This window comes from Siniperca chuatsi, linkage group LG24 (genome assembly GCF_020085105.1).
Source record: "Siniperca chuatsi isolate FFG_IHB_CAS linkage group LG24, ASM2008510v1, whole genome shotgun sequence".
Classification (NCBI taxonomy): Eukaryota; Metazoa; Chordata; class Actinopteri; order Centrarchiformes; family Sinipercidae; genus Siniperca; species Siniperca chuatsi.
In genome coordinates, this window is record NC_058065.1 from 7,841,983 (window position 1) to 7,866,662 (window position 24,680).

General features: G+C 40.3%; 1 protein-coding gene across 3 annotated transcripts in view; it reads left to right on the forward strand.

Moving 5' to 3' along the window:
• The window catches only part of LOC122872205 (neural cell adhesion molecule 2-like), a 277,482-nt gene that overhangs the window by 163,042 nt on the left and 89,760 nt on the right, over positions 1–24,680 (forward strand). For all 3 annotated transcript variants that reach the window (XM_044188127.1, XM_044188125.1, XM_044188126.1), the window contains exon 2: positions 18,928–19,002. In XM_044188127.1, the coding sequence (XP_044044062.1) occupies positions 18,928–19,002 (75 nt within the window). The remainder of the gene's footprint in view (positions 1–18,927; positions 19,003–24,680) is intronic.

Sequence of the window (24,680 nt, forward strand, 5' to 3'; positions counted from 1 at the left end):
CACATTACTGCCTCAACAATCATACACAAGCGCTTTCTTATTGATTTACATAACATACACCCAAGCTCTAGTAATGCCTCATTGTCAATAGTAATGCACTGTACACATACAGTACATTCGCCCTGCGACGAGTTGGCCACTGTCCAGGGTGTGCCCTGCCTAAGGCCCGAAGTCACTGGGATAGGCTCCAGTCACCCGCGACCCCCTAACGGGGACCAAGCGGTAGAAAATGGATGGATGGATGGACATACAGTACATTTATACACAGCTACATCATGTTATTGTCCACATTTGACTGATGGATCACTGCGGTAAGAAATTTCCCACTAGATATTGTAAGCTGCAGGTGAGGCTGCTGCTGCTTGTTTGGAAGGCGAGATTCTCTTCCAGAAGCCTATCCAGTGGGAAAGGAAGCTGCCATGAGAGAAGAATGCATGGGACAAGACCCAGTTTCTATGGAAACAAAAGAAATCCAAAAGAGGAGTTGGGGGTGGAAAAGGGGGATGAGAGAGAAAGAAGAAGAGGATGATGTATTGGAATGTTTTTGGAGATACATGATCATGAAAGGAGGTAGCGTATGTGAAATGCTGCCAATCTGGGCCTCCCCTGTTGTAGCCAGTGTTATTTATTCATCAATCATATGCATGACACAACAGCCCTTATAGCTGCATTTCGTGGCTCCTTTCATATCCAAACAACATATCAAAGTAGAGCTGATATGGACCTAACCCGCTCCTACTTATGTTCTCAACCATATGTTCTGCGCTACAATTCATCATTATGCTCGGCAGAAGCAATGCTTTGCTGTGTTAAAAGGCAGGGACTCAAATTCCTCCTCCGCTCCGTACAATCAAGGAGCTTATGCACAACAAGCATGCACAAACACACGACCAAGCCCAGCCAAACTCCACTGTTCAAGCTGTCATTCACCACACCTTCAGGCTGCATGTAAACAAAATGTCTTGAGAGCAAAAAAGAAAACGATGGAAAGAAGGATTCCAGACAACGATGGCAAACATAGCAGGCTCGGTATGAATAATTAAACAGACTGTGCCGTTGATAACAAAACCACAGTTCATTAACACTGAGAAGTGAGACGAGGAATGACTGGAAAAGTGAAATTGTACTCTCTTTTTCATTGATAGTGGAAGTTATTTTTGCCACTACAGTTTAAACAATAGCTGATACAATGCAGTGTTGATAGCCAGGAACTGTTGAAGTCCCAATTTTCACAGATGCCCATGCTTTTAAATTAATGCACAAGACACCTTTCTTGCTCTTGCACAGACACACAGACAAGCATGCAAATACCCACGCTGCTCCGTTGATTTATATGTTATCACCAAAGCTTCTGGATACCACTTTTTTAGAAGCCCTCCACATGCCTTGATGGTGCAACTAATTTCCAATGCTAATCAGAAATGAAGAGATTGTGTTCTCTTGACTCACATCTGCTCTTTCCTCAAACAATTGTTGCATTGCGTCAGAGCCGCCCCGGATGCCCATTGTCTCCAGGCCACTGTGGCGCAGCTGTGGGAGCCTGCAATACTCCCACCCCCCCTTCCCATGTGGTCTGACAACAAACACTATTAACAACAACAACAACACCAAGAGCAGGGGGGAAAAAGCGAGTAAACCCATTGGAAAGACTGGGGACAAATTTGCATCTTCTGCAAACCCAGCAGGGACTCCCTCTCTAAATGTTTGGATGGGCCTTTGCCAATGATTGTGTGGAAACAGTCTCCACTCAGTTGTCAACACAAAGGGTCGTCACAGTCAGCTAGCTCAACGCTCACCCACCAGTCACCGTATACAATTAAATGCAAAGTGGGAAAATAAACAACAGAAGTAACACTAGAGCACTTTGTTATGAGTGTCTTCAAAGAAGTGCTTTCATTAAAATGTGCTTGGAAAATATAGTTCACCATGGCACTTGAATGGACTGGTTGTTTAGTGTTGTGATAAGTTATTTGCTACATTCAAGAGCATTGGCACGATCATATCAACAAGCGAGAAGTCACAAAGACGATTTGTTCGCTTCCAGTTTATTGTAAAACCTTGCAGAAAGTGTGGCATTAATGGGTAACTTCTGAGTCATGATGCCCAAAATCGATAAGCTTTTTCTTTGATGGCGGGCTGTCACCCACCACAGCAGCACAAACAACTTTTTAAAATGTGACCCAGCAGCAAGCCAGCAGTTGCTGTGGCACAGCAGCCACCAGTGGTTCGTTGCTAGCAGTGTTGCCATCCTTGGCACACCAGCTATAGTATCTGTACCTTAGTGGGAAACACTTAGCAGGCTGCCAGTTGATGTGTAGTGACTGCCACCACCAGCTTCTGCAGCTGTGACCCAACAGTACATCCACCCAGTCTTCCCACCCCCCTCCTCTGCTGTACCACTGCCCTGCTACTCTGCTCCCACTCTGCTGGTACTCTTTTGACGCTACCCTGCTGACACAGATGTCACCTTTTGTTGTGGATCACAAGTAGCAAAAATTGCCAAAATGGATGTGAAGCATTTTGGGATGAAGCTGTGTCAGCTTGGTGCCAACACATTGGCCTGCATTTATGAGTAATTTCCTGTTGGCTATCATATGGGTGCACATATCGAATGAACACTGCGCTGTCCTCTGCAAAGGAAGACAGGGGACTAGTGAATGCAGGAACCCATCAAAGTTTAATATCCTTGACCAGGATCAAACAGACCCTGATATATGGCCTGAGAGTGTGTGTCATTAACTCGAATGAGTGGAGAAGAGAATCGTGGGGGCATTTTTACGAGCACATCCAACCCCCTCCCTTCTTCCTGTCTGATTTAGAAAGCTGACATGAGTCAGTTGGCTTTGGCAGTCTATTAAAACTGGAGTACCTGCGCCAGAGCTGAGCTGTGATATCCTTCTCTTTTTGGAGACTTTACAGTTAGCGCCGGATGGGAAATTGCGGGAATAGTCACCACATTTTGATGCATTTTTCTGTTGACTGTGAACCACTTTATTTGCACACAAACACAGCAAAGTTGGTACATCTGCACAATGGCAGTGCTAATGACATAGGCTGTCACTTTGTTCATGTCTCAAAAGTTAGTGTTTTTCCCACATGCTCATTTATATTCATTTCCTTTTTGGTATTTTCCCCAGATTCAGTTTAATCAAATTCTGCTTCTCATGTGAACATTATTGAAAGCATTTCATTTGCCAATTAGCCAGCTGCTCCCCAGTTAAATAATGAATATGCTAATTCTAAAGCTGGGGGATATGTTGTCTTTTGAGTTACAGCAGCGACAATTATCCAAGTCAGGGATACTCACAGTGGTGTACTGTATGTTTGTGTACTGTATGACTCAAGTGTGTTTGTGTGCACAGTCATGTTCATGAAAGTCATATACTGTAAGTATGCCCTTAAATGTGTGTTTATGTGGGACAGTATGTGTGTGATTGTGATGTATTGCTACTTATATGTTTTATGAATGCTATGTATATGTGTTCGTCTTGGGCCTATGGTTGCCATTGTAGCATATATGTGTGTCTTAGTGTGAATTTGACATGCAATATATGTGGCATAAAGTATGTGTGCGTTCGGGAGGAATGTTAGTTTTAGAGGAATGATTCCCTCCATGCATATTGATTTGTTTGCATACCTTTATCTCAGTGGGGCACTGCGTGCATGTTCCTGACAGTTTTAATTGAAAGCCATGCAGAGCTGAGCCTATGTATGCAGATACACACCCTGCTATCATCCATCAGCTTGGAGGGATGAGTGTGAGGGGGAGAGCTGGTGTACTCGCCCATGAGCTCAGTGACAGATTCTTCTTTAATGTGCTTACTGCAACACTCAGTGCCACAGCAGTGTTTGGAGCGATCATTCAATACACACGTACTGTACCTTCACACACAGTGATCTGTCAGCCTATTAATTATAACTGTCACCTACTTACAGTAAGTGACAGCTAAAATGCCCAAGAGCTTCTGTCTGTCTGTCTATCCATGCATCCATCCATTCATCCATGATTTATGAACACAGAGTTACTACCAATCAATAGGTTTCCTTCATTTGAAACATTTCCCATTTAACTTTCAACTAAGTCTGACCATCTTTGTTTATTTTCAAAGATACAACATCAGACTGAATAATGACTTGACCTTTAGCCACACCACAGGAGATGCTATTCTCCCATGGCAACCGATTAAAATTTGAAAAAATAATGATTTCACAAACACCCAATCTACATGAGAGTGGAATAATAAGCATTCGGTTTACTAAAAAATATCATGCCTTTTTGCAGCTTTGTTTACCTCTAACAGATCTTCAAACGCATATGATATTGGTGTTTAGCAGTAAATCAAACTTCTTTCAGGCAGTTCCCACGTCTGAATGTACTGGTGAGCAAATACGGAGCAGTGCAGAGAAAGATCATACATGCCTAGAAAAACATCCTTTGAATAAATAAAGCCTAATCAGTAAATGCTCACTATGGGCTTTTTAAAAATGCACTGCAATGTCCGAGAGTGTTCTTGTGTTCAGTATGCCAGCTTATACTGACCTGATTTATGGTGCAATTCAGTCACTACAGTTGTATGAGCATTTTTCATGGTGGTTGTAAATTATCCATTAACATAATGGATCCCTTCATCAGTCCCTGATAAAGGTCTAGAGATGGTAGTGTCAGTCTGTCGGTCCCCCACTTTGGTCCTGACTGAAATATCTCAACAACTATTGGATTAATTGCCATGAAATTAGCTACAGATTTCAAGGTTCTTTTGAGGATGAATTCTAACCCCCTGACTTTTCAAGAGATCGCCATATTAGGTCAAAATTTCAATCTGTCCGATACTTTGATTTATAACCAAATACCAGGAAAACTAATGACATTCCCATTAGCCTCAGTTTTACTTTGTGTTTAGTGCAAATTAGCTAATTTTAGCATGCTAATGGGCTAAACTGAGATGGTGAACCTAGTAAATATTACCTGCATGTTGCGCATGCACTGTAAGCTGATGTTAGCATTTAGCGTGAAGCACTGTACTTCCTCACAGAGCCACTAGCATGTCTATACTGAAGACTCACATTTGGCATAAAAGCAATACCATCTTGATTAATAGTTTAAATATTTCAAAATGTTTGTGGTGTTTGCAAAAAGATGTCAGTGCCTATTGACTGGGCTGATATTGCCTCTTGATCCTAATAAGACGGTGTAGTCCCTCATTCGTCCAGGAATGTTCCATCGTAGAAAAGGTTTCAGTCGTAGTCATCTGGACACTGTTTTCAGAATCAAGACGTTTCGGCTCAATTGAGAATGACTTCCAGATGGGAGCCGAAATGTCTTGATTCTGAAAACAGTGTCCAGATGACTACGACTGAAACCTTTTCTACGACTCTTGATCCTAATGTAGAAATAATGTGTGGATGGGTCAGAAAGAAGAAAGGGAGAGAAAGTTTTGAGTAATATTTATTCTGGCGTGATGTGACTCAATGGCGCCTGGTCCTGGCATCCTGAATTCCTGGTTGGCCAGGCCACGGTGACAGTTGGTGGCAGCTTCTGTCAGGAGCACCGCATGGACAACCACAAAACTGTCAGAGAGTGAGAGAGAGGGGGAGTGAACAACAGACAGACATGATATCCGAAATGAATCAGAAAAGGTGAACAGGCAATTCATTGCACAATGAAGCAAGAAAGGGGAAAGATGAAAGGCTCTGACTTGAGTAAAATTAAGGGTGATAGGTAGAAAGGGAAATAGAAATACAAAAGTGTACTGGAGTGGGAGGAATTGGACAAGCTGAAAAGTGAATAATACAGGTTGAGCCTTTGAAGCAATGATCTTGAGATCAGAGAAGTGAATGTCATTAGCTCAGACTATGCCTTTTTTTTGATCTTCCAAGTGAAAAAACTCTACTCATTATTAGCCTTGTTCTTTATAGGAAAATTATTGGTGGATTTATGAATGTAGGCTGAAAGTATTTAATATTAATTTACCGTACATGTCATGATACATTCTATTTCCTGGCTGCACTTTCACAGCCATGTGAGCTGTATGAAATTCAAATGTAATTCAATTCATAAGCATACAGCTGCATGACTCATTGTATAAACACATCAAATCCTACCTTGTTCTTGGTGCGTATTCATTGCCAGTTCAATGTAATTGGGATTTAGAATCCAATCCCATTCATACTTAAATTGAGAGCCCAGCGTTATCCCATTCAGCAACAGAATTCAGTAAATGAGTATAATTCAGTTTACAGTGCAGAGAATTCCATTTAGCAGGGAATTCCAGCTTTAATTTGTCTGCGCCAGTATTGTCATGGGATGTATCCTCCCAATTAGGGAGACTGTTGACCTTAAACCTTTGAATTTCATTGCAGAAAGGCCGGAAGAAGACATTTCTGCCTTGTCCTACTCCCCCTCGCGTAATCCCAAGAGTCTCCTCTCTCAGGCCTGGCAGGAGCCAGTGACCTCTCCTTTGTGACTGAATTAATCCAGAGGCCTGAGATAAAAGCCATGTCACAGCCACTGGCAGGATGTGGCAGGAGAATAATCAACCCACCACCGTGCCATTTCAATCCCTGCGGCAATGATCGCTTCGCCACAGAAAAAAAAAAACATGTTTCTTCGCTCATTCTCCAGCATGCATGAAATGAGAATTAAGATTACAGCCCTTACAGGCGTAGCAGACAGGCATACCTCAGTGATCAGTTTTGATGCTTCGCTCTAGTTTTTTGGCACAAGATGGTTTTTCTGAATCTGGATTCTGCACGAAGATGGAAATGTTTGGAGATATTTTGAAAGGTGACTCTTCTAACAGTGTTAGCAAAGTGCTTGGATGTACTTTGTATGTGCATTACACATATTGACAAATCTTGTATCTTGTCAAATTGACATTTCTAACAGATGTAGCAGACAATGTTGCTTTCATATGTTTGCAGGTGGGGTGTTTTGTGGTCGAATGTGGCAACAGTCAAATTATTTTTTGTATTTTTGGGGCAGTCTCGCAGAATTGCATATTGTCAAAGGGAGTCTGACTAGCCAGCTGAGACCAAATAACAGTCTCTGTTCAAAGAACAGGGAGTAGCTCCCAGCTGGGGATGAAACACAATTGTGTATATCTTGTGCTTGGAGACAGCAGAATTGTAAATCTTTACTTTGTGTTGAGGACTTTGCTTGAGCTGTTGTTTGAGTACTGTGAACATTTGAGTCTGAACTGCAGAAACAAAAAGTTTCATATTAGTGCAAGAGGGAAAATGCAGTGACAAGAGCTCTTATGAATAATCACGCTCCAGTCATCTACTCCTAACCCTTTGTCCCATAAAAATGAGTCTGAATTCAGTACCCTTCCTCAGTGGAAACCTTAGGTCGTCAGTGCAGATGAACTCGTAGTCTCTGTGGAGGAAAGTACAGGAGGAAAGGAAGCTGTATAGCATCTCAAAAGCTGAGGCCCCTTTGTGACAAGAGGACCAAAGTGCAACCAATTTAAGCTTAATTAAGCTGTGTGTTTGTTGCTGCCGGGATCACGAGTGTAGTGATTTTGTCAAACAAATATGTGTGAAAATGTACTGTGGCTGATCACAAGGTCAACACTCATTCTGTTCACTTGTGCAACTTCTAGATCATCCACAAAGCTACTAATCATGTCCTGTGTCAATATTAAAATGCTGCACAAATACATACTGTAGGTGCAATAATGAGCTGGCCCCAGCGTGGTAACCAGCCCGAGTCTGCTGGCAACTGGTCTGCCACCTACAGTAACCACTTTATTATTTTCTACCAGATCACCTCATCTGTGCCTGTCCATTCTGCACCATGCACTGTTCTGTTGCAATGACAAGCTAAAACTAGTTAACCAAAATCATAATTGTTGTGATTTGTTTGCTCTAAAAATTTCTTGGTTATAAATGGCATTATTCCCGTGAACAGCTGGTGGAGGAGAATTGCTGAATAAAGAAATGGATTACTTCTATTTTTATTTGCCTCTGCTTCTTTCTTGGAGTGCAGAAGAGTGGCATCAACAGAAAATCTTTTTCTTGCTTCATGTTTTAGTAAATCTGACGGGCAAAACGCCTACATACCTTCACTGGAAGGCTCTTTCTGCTGACAGTAGCCCACAATAATTCTTGGTGATTGAGGCTGCTATGCCTAGTCATGACACTCATCCTCTATTTGTGTTTTGCTTATTTTGATTGTATGTCTGAAACTGCCATTTATCTTAAAGGATGGCAAAATAAGACACATTAGTGTACAGGATTTGATACGATAAGCTCTTTTTTCATGTAGAAATAATGGTTATTTATATTGGTGAGTCTTTTATATAGACTGCTGTACACACACTGCATTGCTCATCTGTCTGCTTCTTACGAATGTTGGACCTTCACTTTCCTGCAACCTACGAGACTTCCCTTAGCAGTGCCTGGAAATCAGATACTGCCTTCAAGGCCTTTCGGTTTTATTACTGAATCACTCTTCGCTGAACTCAATTGAGTCACCTCCTCCCACAGAAGTAGAAAGCCTCCCATCACTCGTGGCTTCACCCATCTCAGTGTGCTTATAGAGGGCCAGTGAAATAATCTGAAATAATCAGCTGAGCTCAGTCGGCCCATTCACAAGATCAATATATAATGTTTGTTTGACTGGCAGGAAATGTTTAATTTCACAGGAATCATCATAAGCAAACCTCTCGCCCACCTCTGCTTGAGTCCATTCTCTTGACAAAGAAAAAAACACTTTGACTCCATCTCCGTCAGCTCCAGACTATTATTGGTGTGACTGGTGCATTTCCTATTTGCAGAAAATGTGAGAAAAAAGACACAGCTGCAGCAGCCATGTGTGTCTGTGGCAGCCTCTAAACCAGAACAATGTGTACCTGCTAGTAGCATAAATGTCGTGTCTGTCTAAGATGCTACAATAATAGTGAAGTCTGATTAGCCTTTGATGCCGATGACATTAACCTATCATTTAAATAATGTCGTTTTTCTGTCGACCTCCAGGACACTGTTTTGAAAAGTCCACAGTGAAGCATTGCTAAGCGACACTAAAGTGCCAGGGGCGGCCTCTCATTAATATATATTTTATTAGCTTGTCTGTATTCAGAAAAATGGCTGGTCATTTTAATTGGCTTTATTACCATAATTATTTGACGGAAACCTTTTCGTATTGATGGATGACCTTATTAATACGTAGAAGAAACTGCCACAATCCTTGAAAACGGAGCAGCTCAAGCGTCTTATTAACACTGTCAGCGCTGCTCCACTTACTTTATTCTATTCATGGTACAAGCTTACACCTGATCGTTAGCATTTAAGGCTGACATATAGATTGGCGAGGTGATGGATAGACACCTTGATTTTGATTGCTTGATCATAGTTTTAAATAACATTGTCTCGGTCTGCATTGTTATCACTTTTGTTCTTTATGAAAGTATTTGAAGATAAACTGTGACTCAAGTTGATAGAATCACCTGTAAGAAGAGGCAGATCCTTTTTCACTTTGCATATCTTGGTAAGGTATGAATATTATGCCCAGTCCTGAGAAAGAATAGGCTGTGTGGGGAAGAATTGAAGTCAAATTTAGGGCGGTGTGAAGCAAATCATCCTGTCTGCGTGACATACCTGGATTTATTGTAGCCCCAGACTTCTCTCAGCTGCTTGCTGATGTTGGCGTATGCAGAAAACCGCACTCACTGATGTTTCCAATGCAGAAACAGGTTGCAGCCTGAAGAGAGAAGGAGAGAGAAGGGATGAAAGGGAAGAAATCGAGAAACAGAAATGGTAGGGTGACAGAGATAAGAAGAAATAAGAATAAAAGATTGGACACAGGACTCAGAGTGCAGAGAGAACAAGAAAGAATAGAAAAATACCAAAGAAATGGTCAAAGCTTCTGTATAATTTTCATTGGAGCATAATTCTATTTTGGAGAAGGGAATGGGGATAAGGGCATTATCTTGCACCTATGTTTACAGGCCCCCATTTTTCCTATGTTTCCGTAAATATGAACACAATATCCTAGCAAATGGGATTTACTCTATCACAGTGTGATGCTCCAGTTTCTGTGCAACCTGGGATACAAATCATCTCTGTGATGGAGGATAAAGAAGGCAGAAGTTATGGAACAATGCCCAGGTCATACTGGAGTCTATGTTTGTCTGAGTGGTACTGTAGGTTGTCTTTGAATAATTATTTTTGTTTCTTTTTTACATATTGTACTCTAAACATGTGAATTGGAATGTCTGCCTGCCTCCTTGTGCACACTCAGTTGTCACTTGGTGAATTGTTTGCCCACACTTTCCAGCACCTTTGACATCTCGAAGCTCTGATTGCAAGGTAACAATTGAAAACCAGAATTGAAGCCCTGGCTATTAACCCCCCTTGTTTCTATCGTTACTGATGATTGCATTGCCACTTGAAGCACAGCTTTTTCCCTTCTGGCAAGTCATCTGCCCTCTGACACAGCCTCAATTGTCTGACTGGCTTTCAACAGGTTTAGTGTTCGATATTGTACATTTAGGAATATTACAGACATTGTCCTACAGCGTCTCAGATTGACGTTATAACAACTTCATACCTTCTGATACAGTTTTTTACATTTTGCTTGTAATGCAAATTGTTTTGATAAAAGTGATCTCATTGGAAAAATAAGCAGTTCATTCTGCACCTGAAAGAAATCACCTTGTAACTTGCATTGGCGATGTATTGCCATAAACACCAAGAAAACTTTGGATAACTGTACCCAAGAGGGCTTCAGGATTTCTAGTTAATCTCCAAAAACTACTGTATTGTGAGTCCTACAAGCTTCAATGCATGTCAATCAATAAAGAGCCCGAAGGTTCCTTCCTCGATCAACTTCATATGTTAGAGGGCGGAGACTGGTTCAGGACAGTGTTCCACCAGGGTTCAAGGAACTTTATGAAAGAGGTTATTTTTAATGGTTACAGTATGAAGAACTCCTAAACATTTCCTCAAGCTCTTTTAAGAATCGGTTTCTTCCAGATCTCCCCAAGGATCCCTAATTTTTGATTCACTTGAACAGTCAAACGACACCTGCCCATCACTGATCTAAGGTCACTATTTAGCCTTTTTTTTACCTCATTATTAGTGTAATATTTGTCAAAAAATAGTACCTTTCATAGCCCATCTTGACAATCTCTGAATTATGACCCAACAAACATGAATACAACTTACACAGGCCAAATGTGCTTTCAGTGCACCTTTTTAATTTCCTGTAGTACATTAAGATTAAAAGATATTTCTATTTCAAAGATCAAATTTAAATTTGATTGTGTTTCCAATCCAATGCACTACGATGGAGATTTACAAGCTCTATTTCCAGCTTTTGGTCACAGAAGTAGGAGCTGATAACAGACAGTTGTAGGCACCTCTTATCTCTTGAGAGCAACAGCAAGTGAACAATGAGAGCTCTGTGACCTGTTATGGACCTTGCTGTAGGCTCTATTATTATTCAAAAAGGATTTAAAGGATTTTGTCTTTCATAATTACAAAGACCATCTCTACTAGTAATGAGAACTTTGGTCTAAAATATTTATTGGTCCAATAAATGCAAGTAGCTCAAAAGATGTAGGGGTGTAGTGTAACTAATGACTTTTATTAGGAAGTAAGTAAAGTAATTAAATACTTTTGAAAGAAAAGTCATTTTCACACACATTTCACACATCTCAGGGAGCTTTGATGAACTTTTGAATTTTTTCTTATTTTGATTTTCTTCAAAAAAAGTGCTTTTCCCTAAGGCTCATTCCATTCATTTACTGAGTGGCCCAGGGGCTGCCTGCATAATTTATCCAATCTACTGATATGATGAGCCACAAATGTCAAAAGGTAAAAAATCCAGTTGATCAAATGCAAATGCAAAAAAGCCTGCAAAGCTTGTATGGTCATATAAGCACAATCGTGCTTCAGATATCCTTTGCACTATGCAGATTCCTGTATCCCGTATTACTACTGCCCTTGTTAATAAGGAACAGAGGGTAACAGTAGCAACTCATACATACATGTTTGCACAAATAAGTGGGGGTTTTCTATGTGCAAAGGGAAAGAGAGAGTTTAAGACATTTTAGCCACCTGCTAGATAAGACCAAGTTACATTTTCTTACTAATTAGCAAAAGATTTCACATCTGTCCAAAATTAAACATCTGTGTATTTGCATGCTGCTGCGTGTGTGTGTGCATGACTGGAGTTTTAGGGTTTTGAGATCTACATAGAGAGAGGTCCATCATGGCCACCGCAGCCTGAGGCATAAGAGGCTTAAGGAAGGAGACATAAATCGCAAAGCAGTTGGTGAGTGAAAAGCAGAGATACAGAGAAGGTGTGCGGCAGAGAGGGAAGATAATAGGTAGCTGTGGGTTGTGCCTGAGACTGTACACGTGGCCTGATACTGTATGTCGGCACGATTGGATATGGTTGACTGAGTAGAACCAGCACTCTCCTCTCTTCTCCTCTTCCCTCCTCTCCAGCATGAAAGCATGCTTATTATGCAGCCAGATATATAGGACTAGGGAGACAGGGAGCCAGATGGGCAAACACACAGGTATGCTTTCACAGACTTAAAAACAACTTCAGATGAATCCATAGGCAAAGTTGGCCACAACAAATTCACAAGAGCTTACTATATTATGTGAAATCAAACATACTGATACAGTAATACTGTATAAAACCTTCTACTCAAATCTTTCTGCCTGCACTGGAGGAGATGAATGTGAAAAGAATATTGAAGTATTGTGTGTTGCTATGAAACATAATTTACTCCTCCCTTCCCTTGTCCTTGTTGCTTCACAGGCTCGGGTATAACAATATAACATATACAATATAACAATACTCTGTTTCCCAGCATTCAGTGCTCCTTGTAAAAGCCTGTTACTTTGCAAGGACACTGATTATTTTTAACAGTTTAATGGAAGTGAGTCAATCCAATGCTGATTCCTTTGTAATTCACTGTAACTGCAATACTTTCAGGAACACTTGTTTATGTCAACATTAGAACTGGCATAAAGGTTCACCAGCTGACATGAATTAGTAATTTGATTAACTAGTCATTTATAACATATGGGCACTTGTTTGGCCACCATTCCTAGTGGTAATGATATTATTTCGCTCACCAACGTATTACCCAAAGGGTCCATTGTAAACATCCATCACAGTTTACAAACCGACTTTCCTGGTTCATATTTAGTTTATTTTATATGTACTTGCTGTAGTTGTGGGCACACACAGTTTCCTGTGCAATGAGGGATTATTGCCAACATTTTAGGTGTGTTCAATTTTGGTTTTACCTCCAAATGAAGTGTTGTAGCAAATCTGGCTTAACTGTTGTTTTACAAGCTGTTTTTTGCTCCATTTGACCTCATTGTAGCAATGTCGCTATGTTCTCAGATCTCAGCTATTAACTTGTGCAGAAGAGGTTTTGGGGCACCTGGAAGTTGCTTAACATCTTCTCTGATCCACACTTCTCATCATGTTTGCACTTGATTTATTAACTATTACTATTCAGTTCAGTTCCTCTTCTGTTGCTTTTTTTCCCTCCCTTTTTTATTTCCTGTTAAATAGTTTTTGTGGAGTTTTTCCTATCCAAATAGAGGTTCTAAGGAAAGAAAGTGGCATACAGTATGTTGTAAAGCCCTTTGAGGCAAATTAGTGATTTTGGGCTACTTAAATAAAACTGACATGACCTCATTTGGTAAGTACAGTGTTATATAGAAATCATGACAAAAACTACAAAATAAGACCCAGGTTTTAATAATTGGAATATTCCTTTAACAAAGAAATCACTGACATCGGCACTATCCCTCAGTACCTTGTGCCACTGCTCACCTGAGAGACTTTGCAGCTTTAAAGAATGCTGACTGTTTAGTGTTTTTGAAGCTAATTCTTTACTGGGAATATTTTTGTCTGCCTTTGCTAACACCTTTGAAGAAATGTATAAGGAACACAGGTTTGGGTGAATACAAAACATAGTACAGTAATTAGTATTTTATCTTCTTCCTTCTCTTGCTGTACCCACTCTTTCACTTCTTGCCTTTGTCTCACTCTCTCTCTTTCTCTTTGGTTCAAGGGAAGAATTCCCTTGAACTCCTCCACAGAATCACAGACAATTAAAGCAGAGCATTTTTTGCCTAAGGGCCTATCTGCTCTGTGTGGTTAATACATTTACACACAAACACGCAGACACACAGTCTCCCACTCACCCACCCACCACACACACACACACACACACACACACACACACACACACACACAGAAATAAAGATATACAGTACACATACACCCCCACATTCTTTTACATGTACAAACATAAACAAACACACAAAGGCACGTCCTCTGTGGTGCATTTTTATTTGGCCATGGCTTTAATGGGGCTTTTTATGGAGAACAGGATTACAGAATCACATCCTTCTCTCCCTGCCAGCTGATTGGACACTCTCCACTCTGTCATTCAAACATTGAATTTAGCCTGCTGCTAAATGCAACGGTGCGCTTATCCCGCTTTAGTCTGCTCTAGATTTAGTTACACTGACTTAGCTGACTTAGTTTCACACACTGTTGCACTGGGTCCAGATGTCGCTGAATCATGTCACCAGGCCAGCTCAGTCAGCACCTCCTCCACTGCTGACCTTAATGACCTCCATTTGAGGAATATAATGATTTGGCATCGTTAAAAGAAATTTCAAACTGGTGAGTTTTACAAAATGAAAGCAGCATGAGGTAACTTAAAAATGGTAGTAAAATCTGAACTTCAAATCCAAAAGTGATGTGACTTGTCATGTCAGTAAATTGCACACTGTATGTTGGTGTTTTAGTTGTTTTTTTGCCAAACTGGACAGTCAGAGATATCAAAGGGAAGATCTAACGGTGATTAGTCCAGCTTTAGCTAGACAGTGCCGGCCACTACTTAAAACTGCCTTCGCTGATTATTTTGGCCACATGGCAACAAGCTGTAAACATAACAGTTAGATAATATCGCTGTATAAAGTTGGCATGGTGTGTGGGATAGCAGACAGTTGCTTATTTACATATTGAGCAGACAAGGAGCAACATTAGCATTTATTTGGAGTGGTGTTTCTGTCCACCTGGTAAATGTAAGTCCAATATTCGCTCTCCTTTTTGCTCTGTTTTTAGCGGCTAAATGCGCCACTATGTTCACCAGCTAGTCGCTAACTTTGTCTGTGTGCTACACAGTTTGGTGGTGGGTAGGTAGTCTATAATCAGTTTATCAGAGCTTTTTTTGGCTGGAAACAGCTGCTTGCCTGCCACTGAAAATGGTGCTAATAAGAGCAGTGAACCAAAACAGTAAATTTGTGGACCTTGAACCAAAACAATCAGCTGAAAGATGCTAAAATGCTTCATAACTGCAGAGTTGGATGATAATTCTCTGTGGGTTCATATGAATGACCCCTTTCACATTACGATAGCTTTTCATTTGACCCACTGCTGCTCTAATATTGATTAGAGCAGCTTATACATTCAGCTTTTAAGTTTTAAGAATATTTGCTGTTTCTGACAAATGGATAGCATCTCAAACAGAGCCAGACTTTTTGTTTTGAAGCAAGCCTATGTATCTTTTGCTAAACAGTGGCCACTGTTAGCCATAAGAGACAGTTAAGGGATAATAGTAAATGTTAAAAAGTAGTGTAGCAGTAGCGCAAGTAGAGAAGAGTCATTATGTCAGTGAACTGTCTCAGAGATGTCAGTTACACAGCAATATCTTTCTAAAGGTTGCTAACAGTTAACATTAGCAGCTAAAATAAGCTATGGGTCATACAAACCATGTAAGACTGTAGCATGAAAACCCACAAGTGGTTGCATTTTACTCATATGATTTAACTTTTCATTTGTAAAAGGAAAAATGTTTTTTCCTCTTCCAAAAGTTACATAGTCTTGCTTAAAGCTCATTAGTTAAATATAAAAAGTTGAGGTTTGAAATTAGTTCACTGAAACAATTAGGTCTTAAATGTTGTGCTCCACAATGCTCAACAAGGTACTAAAAGAGGTGGGTCTTTTTTTTCTTTCTTTCTTTTCTACTCTCTGGGCAAAGTCTTGCCTCTTTAACCTGCCTGTTAGTTGAGATTTCATAATTGATGCTGGAATTATTCAAGTCTCAGTGTTGTTAGGCGAGCTGGCAAGTCATGTATGGTATCGACCATCTCAGACGCATTACAAATGGCAATCAATGGTTTTCTCTGTTGTCTTATTTTGCTTGTCTCCAATGCTTCTTAGAGGAGCTAATAATTGGAACAGATAATTGCTACCAGGCTCATAACATATTGACCCAAGCTCTGTAATAAGCAGGTGAACGCAGCCGAAAACATTCCATTTCTAAAAATTGATATAATTAGCATGTCTCTTTGCGTCCCCACCAGGTAAGACAATGTTGAATAAACAAATTCTCCCGTGTCATACTTCAAATCCTGTCAGCATTCTCATTAAAATGTCAATGTATATTCACTGTGGGGACTGTTAAAAATGCCAACTGAACAGTTATATTTTCCAGGTTAAGTTTCCAACTTAATTATATGATTCACAGCAATGACTGTGGCAGCACAGAAAAAGCTCAGGCCATTTTTCTTTTGCCTACTCGGTTTTGTGTGCAACTTATTACGTGATCAATCACATACAGCATGAACAGAGCAGGATCAATTAATAATTGAAAACTGTTAAACTACTTGATTGGAATCTGCCTTAAGTCAGAGGCAGGCAGTGTGGAAGGGCACCAGGTTAAATAGACATGATTAATCATGCCAGAACAGTATTTAGATTCATTTGAAACACTACGTGTGTGTATGTGAATAGTAGCTGTATCTCAGTTCTTTACTACATACTAATTCTCAGCAGGTTTTAAGTATATAGTGTGTTTATAGTAGAAAATTACTAACAAAATGAAGTATACTCAAAGATGTTGCTTGATTTTTTTTGTGGCATTGTTCTCCTCCTAAAGTAAGTTGAGGAGCTGCTCACGAATTGCAGGTAGTGGTAAAAAACAGTGTACCATAAAATTAGTATATACCACCATGCACAATTGGTACAGCAACTGTTTGTGTTTAGGATTGTGCTTGAGTGTATACATCAATGCCATTTGATCTAAGTGACATGTGCAAAGACTTACATTTTATTGTTTTTTAATGTGTGTGTGTGTGGCTGTATATGTGATGTTTGAAGACATAAATGTGACCTACATGAGCATACATTCCGTGTGTGTGTGTGTGTGTGATTCCCTGAGCCTCTGCCAGTGACTCTTTAGTGCTATAACAGTCGATTTACACAGCAGAATTGATCAAATACATTGATAATGCAGCTCCTCAACCTCATCATGTAGCGTCCTCAGGCAAAGGTGGCAGTGCCCCTCTACTGCCATCTATAGGCAGCCTCAGTTCATGACAGATGGCTCCCAGTGATAACTGCTGGAGAGCAGCTTCAGTGTGATGCTGCTGTTGGCTGCAGCCATCTTCCCCTGAGAAGCTGCAGATAATCATTTCATCATTTCCTCAATTATTGACAGCCGCCCTGAGCTCCACTGTTAAGTTTCCAGCGTTGTAGAGAGAATTAACGTCCATTAGAGTATTATACAGCATTTGTGTGTGAATATGTGTGTGTGTGTGTGTGTGTGTGTGTGGTTCGATCTTGAGCCTAACTAGACTTGCAGCTCTGAGGGCTAAGAAGGAGGAGCTCAGATATGACAGGCTCATCAAATATCTCACTTCACTCAGTGCTGTGGCGAGACTACCGCTGCGTCGAGAGGCTCTGGCCTAAAAATGACCCTCTCCCCACTGAGTTGCCAATCATTACTCATCACATTAGACATCTAGACACATTCTCAGCTCCGTCTTGCTGTGCTGCCATTCACACACTCCCTTTCTTTGTCTGATCCTCTTCGTAACTACAACTCTTCTCCTGCCTTTCTAGCTCTTTTTCACATTTGACAAATTCATGTCAGCCATCATGCGCACTCTTTTTCAGCTAACTACTTTTTACTTTAGCCTACTCAAGCCTTACAAAACTTCCACCAGAGCCCCCATTGTGTGGTGTTATAGTGGCACTTACAATAGACCAGCTTAGACAAATGGCCTTTGATTGTAGCTTGACTCTGCAAATTTTGTGACACTGCCATCGACTGCAAGGTTTTTGTCCATTTTTACTGTGTCATTAGTTAAATGGATGTCTTTCAGCAACATTTCTGGTTAGCTTTTTTTCTGTACTAAAGTGTGGTAGGCTCTCAATTTGTTATTAAGGATGTAAAGAACCTTGCATGACAAGTTTTTGTCACCAAAGGAAAGTACCAGTGCTATGTAGTTATTTACTGATCTCTGCTATTTCTCAGCTTCTTAAATTCCCATCCCACTGTTGTTCAATGCATATACCATTGTCAAGAGTGATAAGTGCAAATAGCAATACCTCAGGCTGAAAGAATCCCATTCATTGTGAAACTGACAAGCTTGTCACAAACAGCCTTGTGCCTAATAGAAGGTATCAAGCAAATCTGTCCCAGAGCTTTGTATGGTGAAATAGCTCAGTTGTTTTGTTGAAGAGTAACTTTGAAAGCAAGTTTGGATAAAAATATATAAATTGTTCTTTTCAGTAGGGACAATGTGTCTTAAGCTAGCAAACTTGGGTTATTTCTAAGAAGCTTTTTATTTATATAGAAGGGTGTTTGGATGTAAGGCGCACACTGTCTTTCACGCAAATGCAGTAAATGGTGACTAGAAAATGGTACTCAGATAATATAAAAATCTGGTACAAAGAAGGAAATGAGCCACAATGCTAAAGAAGCTGATGCTGTTTGAAAGCAATTTTGTATTATTATGTCTCTCCAGTCTACAAATGATGAAAACCCTTTGTGTTTCGTATTCTTACGACTGTAATAACTAATCAATTTCCCTCTTTTTCTGTCTGTTTTCTCTTTCTATCTTTCTCCATCCCTCTTTCGTTCTCTGTTACAGCCGCACTGCAGGTGTCCATTTCCTTGAACAAAGTGGAGTTAAGTGTCGGAGAGTCTAAGTTCTTCATCTGCACAGGTACAAATGCCACACAATTGTTTTTATGTGGATGAACTGTATTTGTGTGTTTGGAGGCAGGTCAGAGATGCAGCAGGGGGTCTTAAATTAACGCTTGTGAAGTTTGTTGTTCGGACAGTGAACACAACACAGTCCATGCTGTCCATATGGTGAGTGACCCAGCGTTTACTGGGTCCACACAGGGATGCCCCCGCCCCTCTCATCCTTCCTCCTCATTGTCCTCTCTGAACGGTATATCAACACTCAGCCGTAACAGAGAACCTGACGCCGGTGCCAGTGGCTCGGTAGGGTGGCAACACATTCTGGCAGGCCCGGGCCCGCCTCCTGCTGGCTGCCTCTTCTCTCCTGCCAACCCACTCAGCGTGGAGCTAACAGCCAAGGGAGGAGAACCACACTGGGAGGATCGTCAAGGGTGTGGAGGTCTAACATGTGCTGAGGAGGACAGAATGGGGGGTAGAAAAATAGAGGTAAATGGAAGCAAAATGGCAGGAATTGAAAGGCAAAGGTAGAAGCTTTTATTGTGAAAGAGCTAAAACGACAGGACTGAGAAGAACGAAAAAGGCTTTCAGGCAAAAGAGTGTTGGAGGTGGGAGATAAGTAACCACTGTCAAAGTGCGTCGGAGGAAGTGTCTGTGTCACTCGTTGCTTTATTTTGCCCTTTTCCACCATGGGCAGTCGCGCTGTGCCTGATTTTTACCATATTCACATGCTGTTCTGCCAACTGGAGTGGGCTGAAAAGCAGGGCAGAACAGTCAGAGGCAAAAAACAAACGCCCGATGAAACCGAAGTGAGCCTGCAAACATATAAAAAAAGAAGTCTTTTAAAGTGACTTTTTGGCTTTAAGTTGCAGAGTCCCATTGTATGGATCAAGCCTACATAAATATGGATTAGAGAAAAGAAAGAAACAGAAGGCACAGAAAGGCAATTGTATTGTATGTTGATTCATGGTTTGGGGCTGTTTGTGAGGAAAGGCAGAACAGAGAAGTGAATGTGTTGTTCTTGAGAGAAAGGAACCTGGGTGAAATCAATTCACTTGATCGATACAAATCTTTCTTGTTTAAAAAAGTTTGCCTGGAAGAATTGGCAGCAGGGTAAAATGATAGAACACCTTATTTTTTTCCAAGAGAGCACAACTTTTTGTTCAAGCTGTTTTAGGTAGAAATGAGGTCAAATGTAGGTCACCATGGTAGCCTGGAGGAAGAAGGCTTGTATCACATCGTGGTTTTGAGTCATTCTTGTCTGTTCCTGAATCTTTCCTGTTTCTTCCTAATGTATTTAAACTAAAAAGGTCTTTTCGCTTTCCTTTAAAGCCCCTTAAAATGTGCTCTTTTTTTATCAATATCCTTAAATATTCTTGATTAAATAAGCAACAGTCCAAGTTTAAGTTCGTAAAAAAACATCCTTGGGTATTATTTACTAAGAGTTTAACACTCAAAAGCTCAGCTAATCTGCTGTGTGGGTGTTATTTGATCAGATTTCAGAAAACTCTGATTGGTGGTCAGACGTATGTGACATCACATTTTTCCCATTGAGCCCCTCCCACTTCAAACCAGTGAGTAGAGCACAAACACAAATAGAGAAATCTCCAAATTAAAATAAGAAAAACTTTTCCAACAAAACTGTTTGTTCATGTAGGACCACATTGCTTATAGTAAGAAGCTTTTTTTCATAGGACTATATTAAATACTTGATTCGTACAGGATGTAACAGAGAATCTATTTTAAGACCTTCCAAATTCTGAAACTAATCTAAACTACAATGTAACTGATGGTATACTTGCACCTAATTGCCCTGAAAACATATTTTCAGCTTCCAAGTGATTGATGTGGTCCGACAGTTCACATCAAAGATTTTTTTACCAGTGGATTTTGTTGGAAAAAGATGATGTCACTTAGCTTTTTAAGTATAATATAAGTTTTTGATTGTTAAACTCTTAATAGATAATAACAAAGAATGTTTTTTCCATCATCGGGATCATCCAAGGCCGCAAGCCAAAATGCATTGGTCTCACAAAGTTGTTCTTTAAAATGAACAGAAATGGGGGGAAAAATACTTATTATCATTGACAGACCAATCTTCATTTAGTAGCTGTTCTGAAGCTTTTGATGATATCCCATGATGCACTTTAAGGACTTTTCGTCCATGTTGGCTTGAGGTGAGAACGATTTGTCAATTGATGTTTCCAAGGTGAAGAATAAACTATGAACCTCAGCCAACATACCAGAAGTCCACAAAGTGCTCACTAAAAATGGAAATTTGAACACTACTAACTACTGGTACCAGGTATATGTAAAGTTATTTTAATGGTTAAATCTTTAATGTCCAGATGTGAGGTGGATGATCATAAAACACAGAAAACAGCACATTCTCTCCATTCTGCTAAAACATGAAAATTTACAGTTTGCTGTTGACTAAATCTCCCATCAAGGCTGAAGAGTGTACAAACATTATGAATTAATATATGTCAATCGAATAGCCTCTAAATGTTCTAAATATTCATTTTCCCCTTTTATCTTGTCCTCAAAGTGAATGATGTGGCATCTATTCATACTGTAGATTCTTTTAGAAGAAAATGTGAGACGTCCCTTCAGCAGAATTAGCTTTTATTCACCACCTCGGCATACAGAATACTTTTTTTTGCTATGCCTTCGCAACAAAGTGGTTTAAAAAGATGTTTTGTGGTGAAGATTTGAATTAAGGCCATGGCATGGTAGGACACAGAGGAAAAAGCTGAAGGTATCGGGGTTCAGGAAGAGAAAAGGAAAGCAGTGAGTGAGAGGCAGAGAGAAAAAACAGGTGAACTGAGCTGCATAGCAGGAAGGAGGGGATGGCTGGAGGGATTGTCTTTAGAAAATAGTGAGCTGAGCTCTAAGTGGTCTGCGAGAGAAAATCTGCATTTGTGCTTGTATCACCTTTCACCTCGAGTGAATTTGTTCCTTGTTTGTTTGTTCAATATTATCATAGTTGTGGGAAAGGTCAGGGACATAACTATGGTAAATGCATACAATGAGCATATGAGCATTTTCTGCAACAATCCACCATCATTATGGTGTCTGTTGAGTAAGTTGTATTACATGGATGCTGTTTTTTGTATGTACAGATAAATCTGACCATAATATCAATAACACTACAGATGAGACATAATATGTCAAAACAAAACCATAAAGTACTAATAAATATTACCACATAGATAATATAACCACATACAGATGGATGACAAATACAAAACAAAACAGTGTCCTGATAATTTGTTGAACCACCACAAGCATCCAAAACAGCTTCAGTGCTCATCGGCATAGATCCTACAAGTCTCTGGAGCGCTACTGGTGGATGAACACCATTATTTAAAAAAACCTTCCCTCAATTGTTGTCATGATGATGGTGGTGGAGTTTGCTATTGATACTTGCTCTGCTATTTTGGTGGACTGTTTTTATTGTTGCAATCCCGGCCTCTGAAACAGCACAGTGGAGCTCTTTGCCTGACAAAATTGGAAGGAACCGCCAAAACAACATGGAAGGAAAGCCTAGAATCATGACCAAAGGCGAAGCTTGGTTTGGTTCTCACGATTAGTGAAATGAGCCAATAGCAAAATCCCCCCCGATAATGATACATTTTGGAGAGGGAATAAAAGGCATATTATATTCAATCATCATTAACATCACAAGTACAAACCGTAATTAAACTTTCTGCTGTGCAAAACAAGTTGAAATTGCTGTCTAAATAAAGCCAACAGGTTTTGTATACAGGGCTCTCGTCTTTCACTTCCTACTTCTGGTTTTACTGACAGTCCAGTTTCAATGCAGACTTCGAAAAATCAAATGTATCTGCGACCCAATAGTGAATCCAACAACCAGAAAGGGTCACTAGTCTGTTATTGTCTGGCATTCGCTCTCTATTGGAATGAATGACTCCCGGTCTCCGGCAATCGAGCATAAAGACATGTTCACAACAACATTACATTGCATGAAAACACGCAGCCCCCTCATTAATTTCAATGTTTCTCCTGTTTACCTGGCGACCGTCAATGGAGGATAAAACGATTGTCACCATGATAACTTGTACCTTGTAAACTTCCTCATAGTATTATAAACCATTGTGCAGTGTTTTGGCCTCTGATAAACCTTCAAATATGCCTCCACCAACACAGCCCCATGCATTTTATTAACACAGGGGTGTTTTCAGTTTGAACCCCAGTCACACGTCTGTCCAAAGTCTCCCATTGGCCCTCCACTGGAGATCTGATTATGATCATTTTCACACTCATCAAACCATTCAGTGACCTCTTGTGCACTGTATGGAAGCATCTCCATAGGTTTCTCCTCTCATACTAAATTTATCACCATATGTATATTACTGAATAAAACATCATGCAGTAAATAGATATCTAAAAGTCATTACTACAGATGAATGCAATTTTTTTCCTCCAGAAACACTCTTTAGTACATTATCTTTGAAATCACCAGGTGTCAGTGAAAACTTCCCAACTAATGTGAATTATAGAAAACAAGCACATAATTATAAAGTAGCTTCCTTCAAGACCTCATCTTTTTAAAACGGTAAATTAGACCTTTTTTTAGCAAACAAAGCAAGCTTTTTCTGTTGTGAAATAGGTCATCTGTCAGGATTAAATCAAACTGAGCTCATGGCAAAACAAATAAGGAGGCTGATAAACTGGTGTTTAGGTGTGTGTTTAACCTCCCCTATGACTGAAGTGGCAGAGAGCCATGTGTTGGCTGCAAAATAAAACAGAGGCTGCTACAAAGGCAGCCTCAACAGTCCAACAAGATCCAACAGCTATTATGTTTCCATGTGGTTTTCTTCTAACTAGAGCAGGGTAGGTCACATCACTTGTCCCAGTAGACCAACGTTTACCCATTGGCCAGACATTACAGCATAGATAGATAAATATGTAACCAATAATTTTGACATTGTGTCAAGCTACACACATATACATGCTGACCAGTGTGATTCCTTCCCTGCTCTGCTCATGTTTCTCTCCTATTATCTATTTCCCTGGAGACCTAAATCATTACTACCATGGCTCCAGTGCCAGCCACTGTGAGGACGTGGGAGTGTTTCGGCTTGCGCTCGGCTAATTTTGGTGCCATGGGGCACGTCTAGTCAATAATCTGCCTTGTGCAGGAGGCTTAGATCGCTTCAATATTTCAGGTGCTTTATATTGCTCCCTCACTGCCAAGGAGGATTATAAACATTCTCTGAAACACCTTACAGATACAAAGCTTTGTTGCTGGCCCTAGCCCTTATTTAAAATGTTTATTTCCATGTGCAATTCAAAATCAAGCCGAAGCGAAGTGGAGCTGTTGGTTTCATCAGCAGTTAATGGAAGCTGGCGATCAACCAGCATGCTGCATTGTAGACATTTTGCTAGCACCTAGAAAAGTGATTGTCATTATCTTCACACTCTACCTTCAGTACAGCCAGTCATTGAGCGTTCTCTTTTGCCAAGAATCTGTAATAATGCCAGAGCTTTTCACCAGCTATTCATACCGTTGTAAAGACACACAGAGAGAAGCAGAGCTGAGCGTGGAAAACAGGACAGCATGCTACACACTCTTGTCTTCTGAGATCATCTGTGAAGCAAATGGCCTGTCACCATGTTAGCTGCATCAACTTCAACATATTTAGCTGTCTCTGCTGTCAATAGACTGTAAAATGG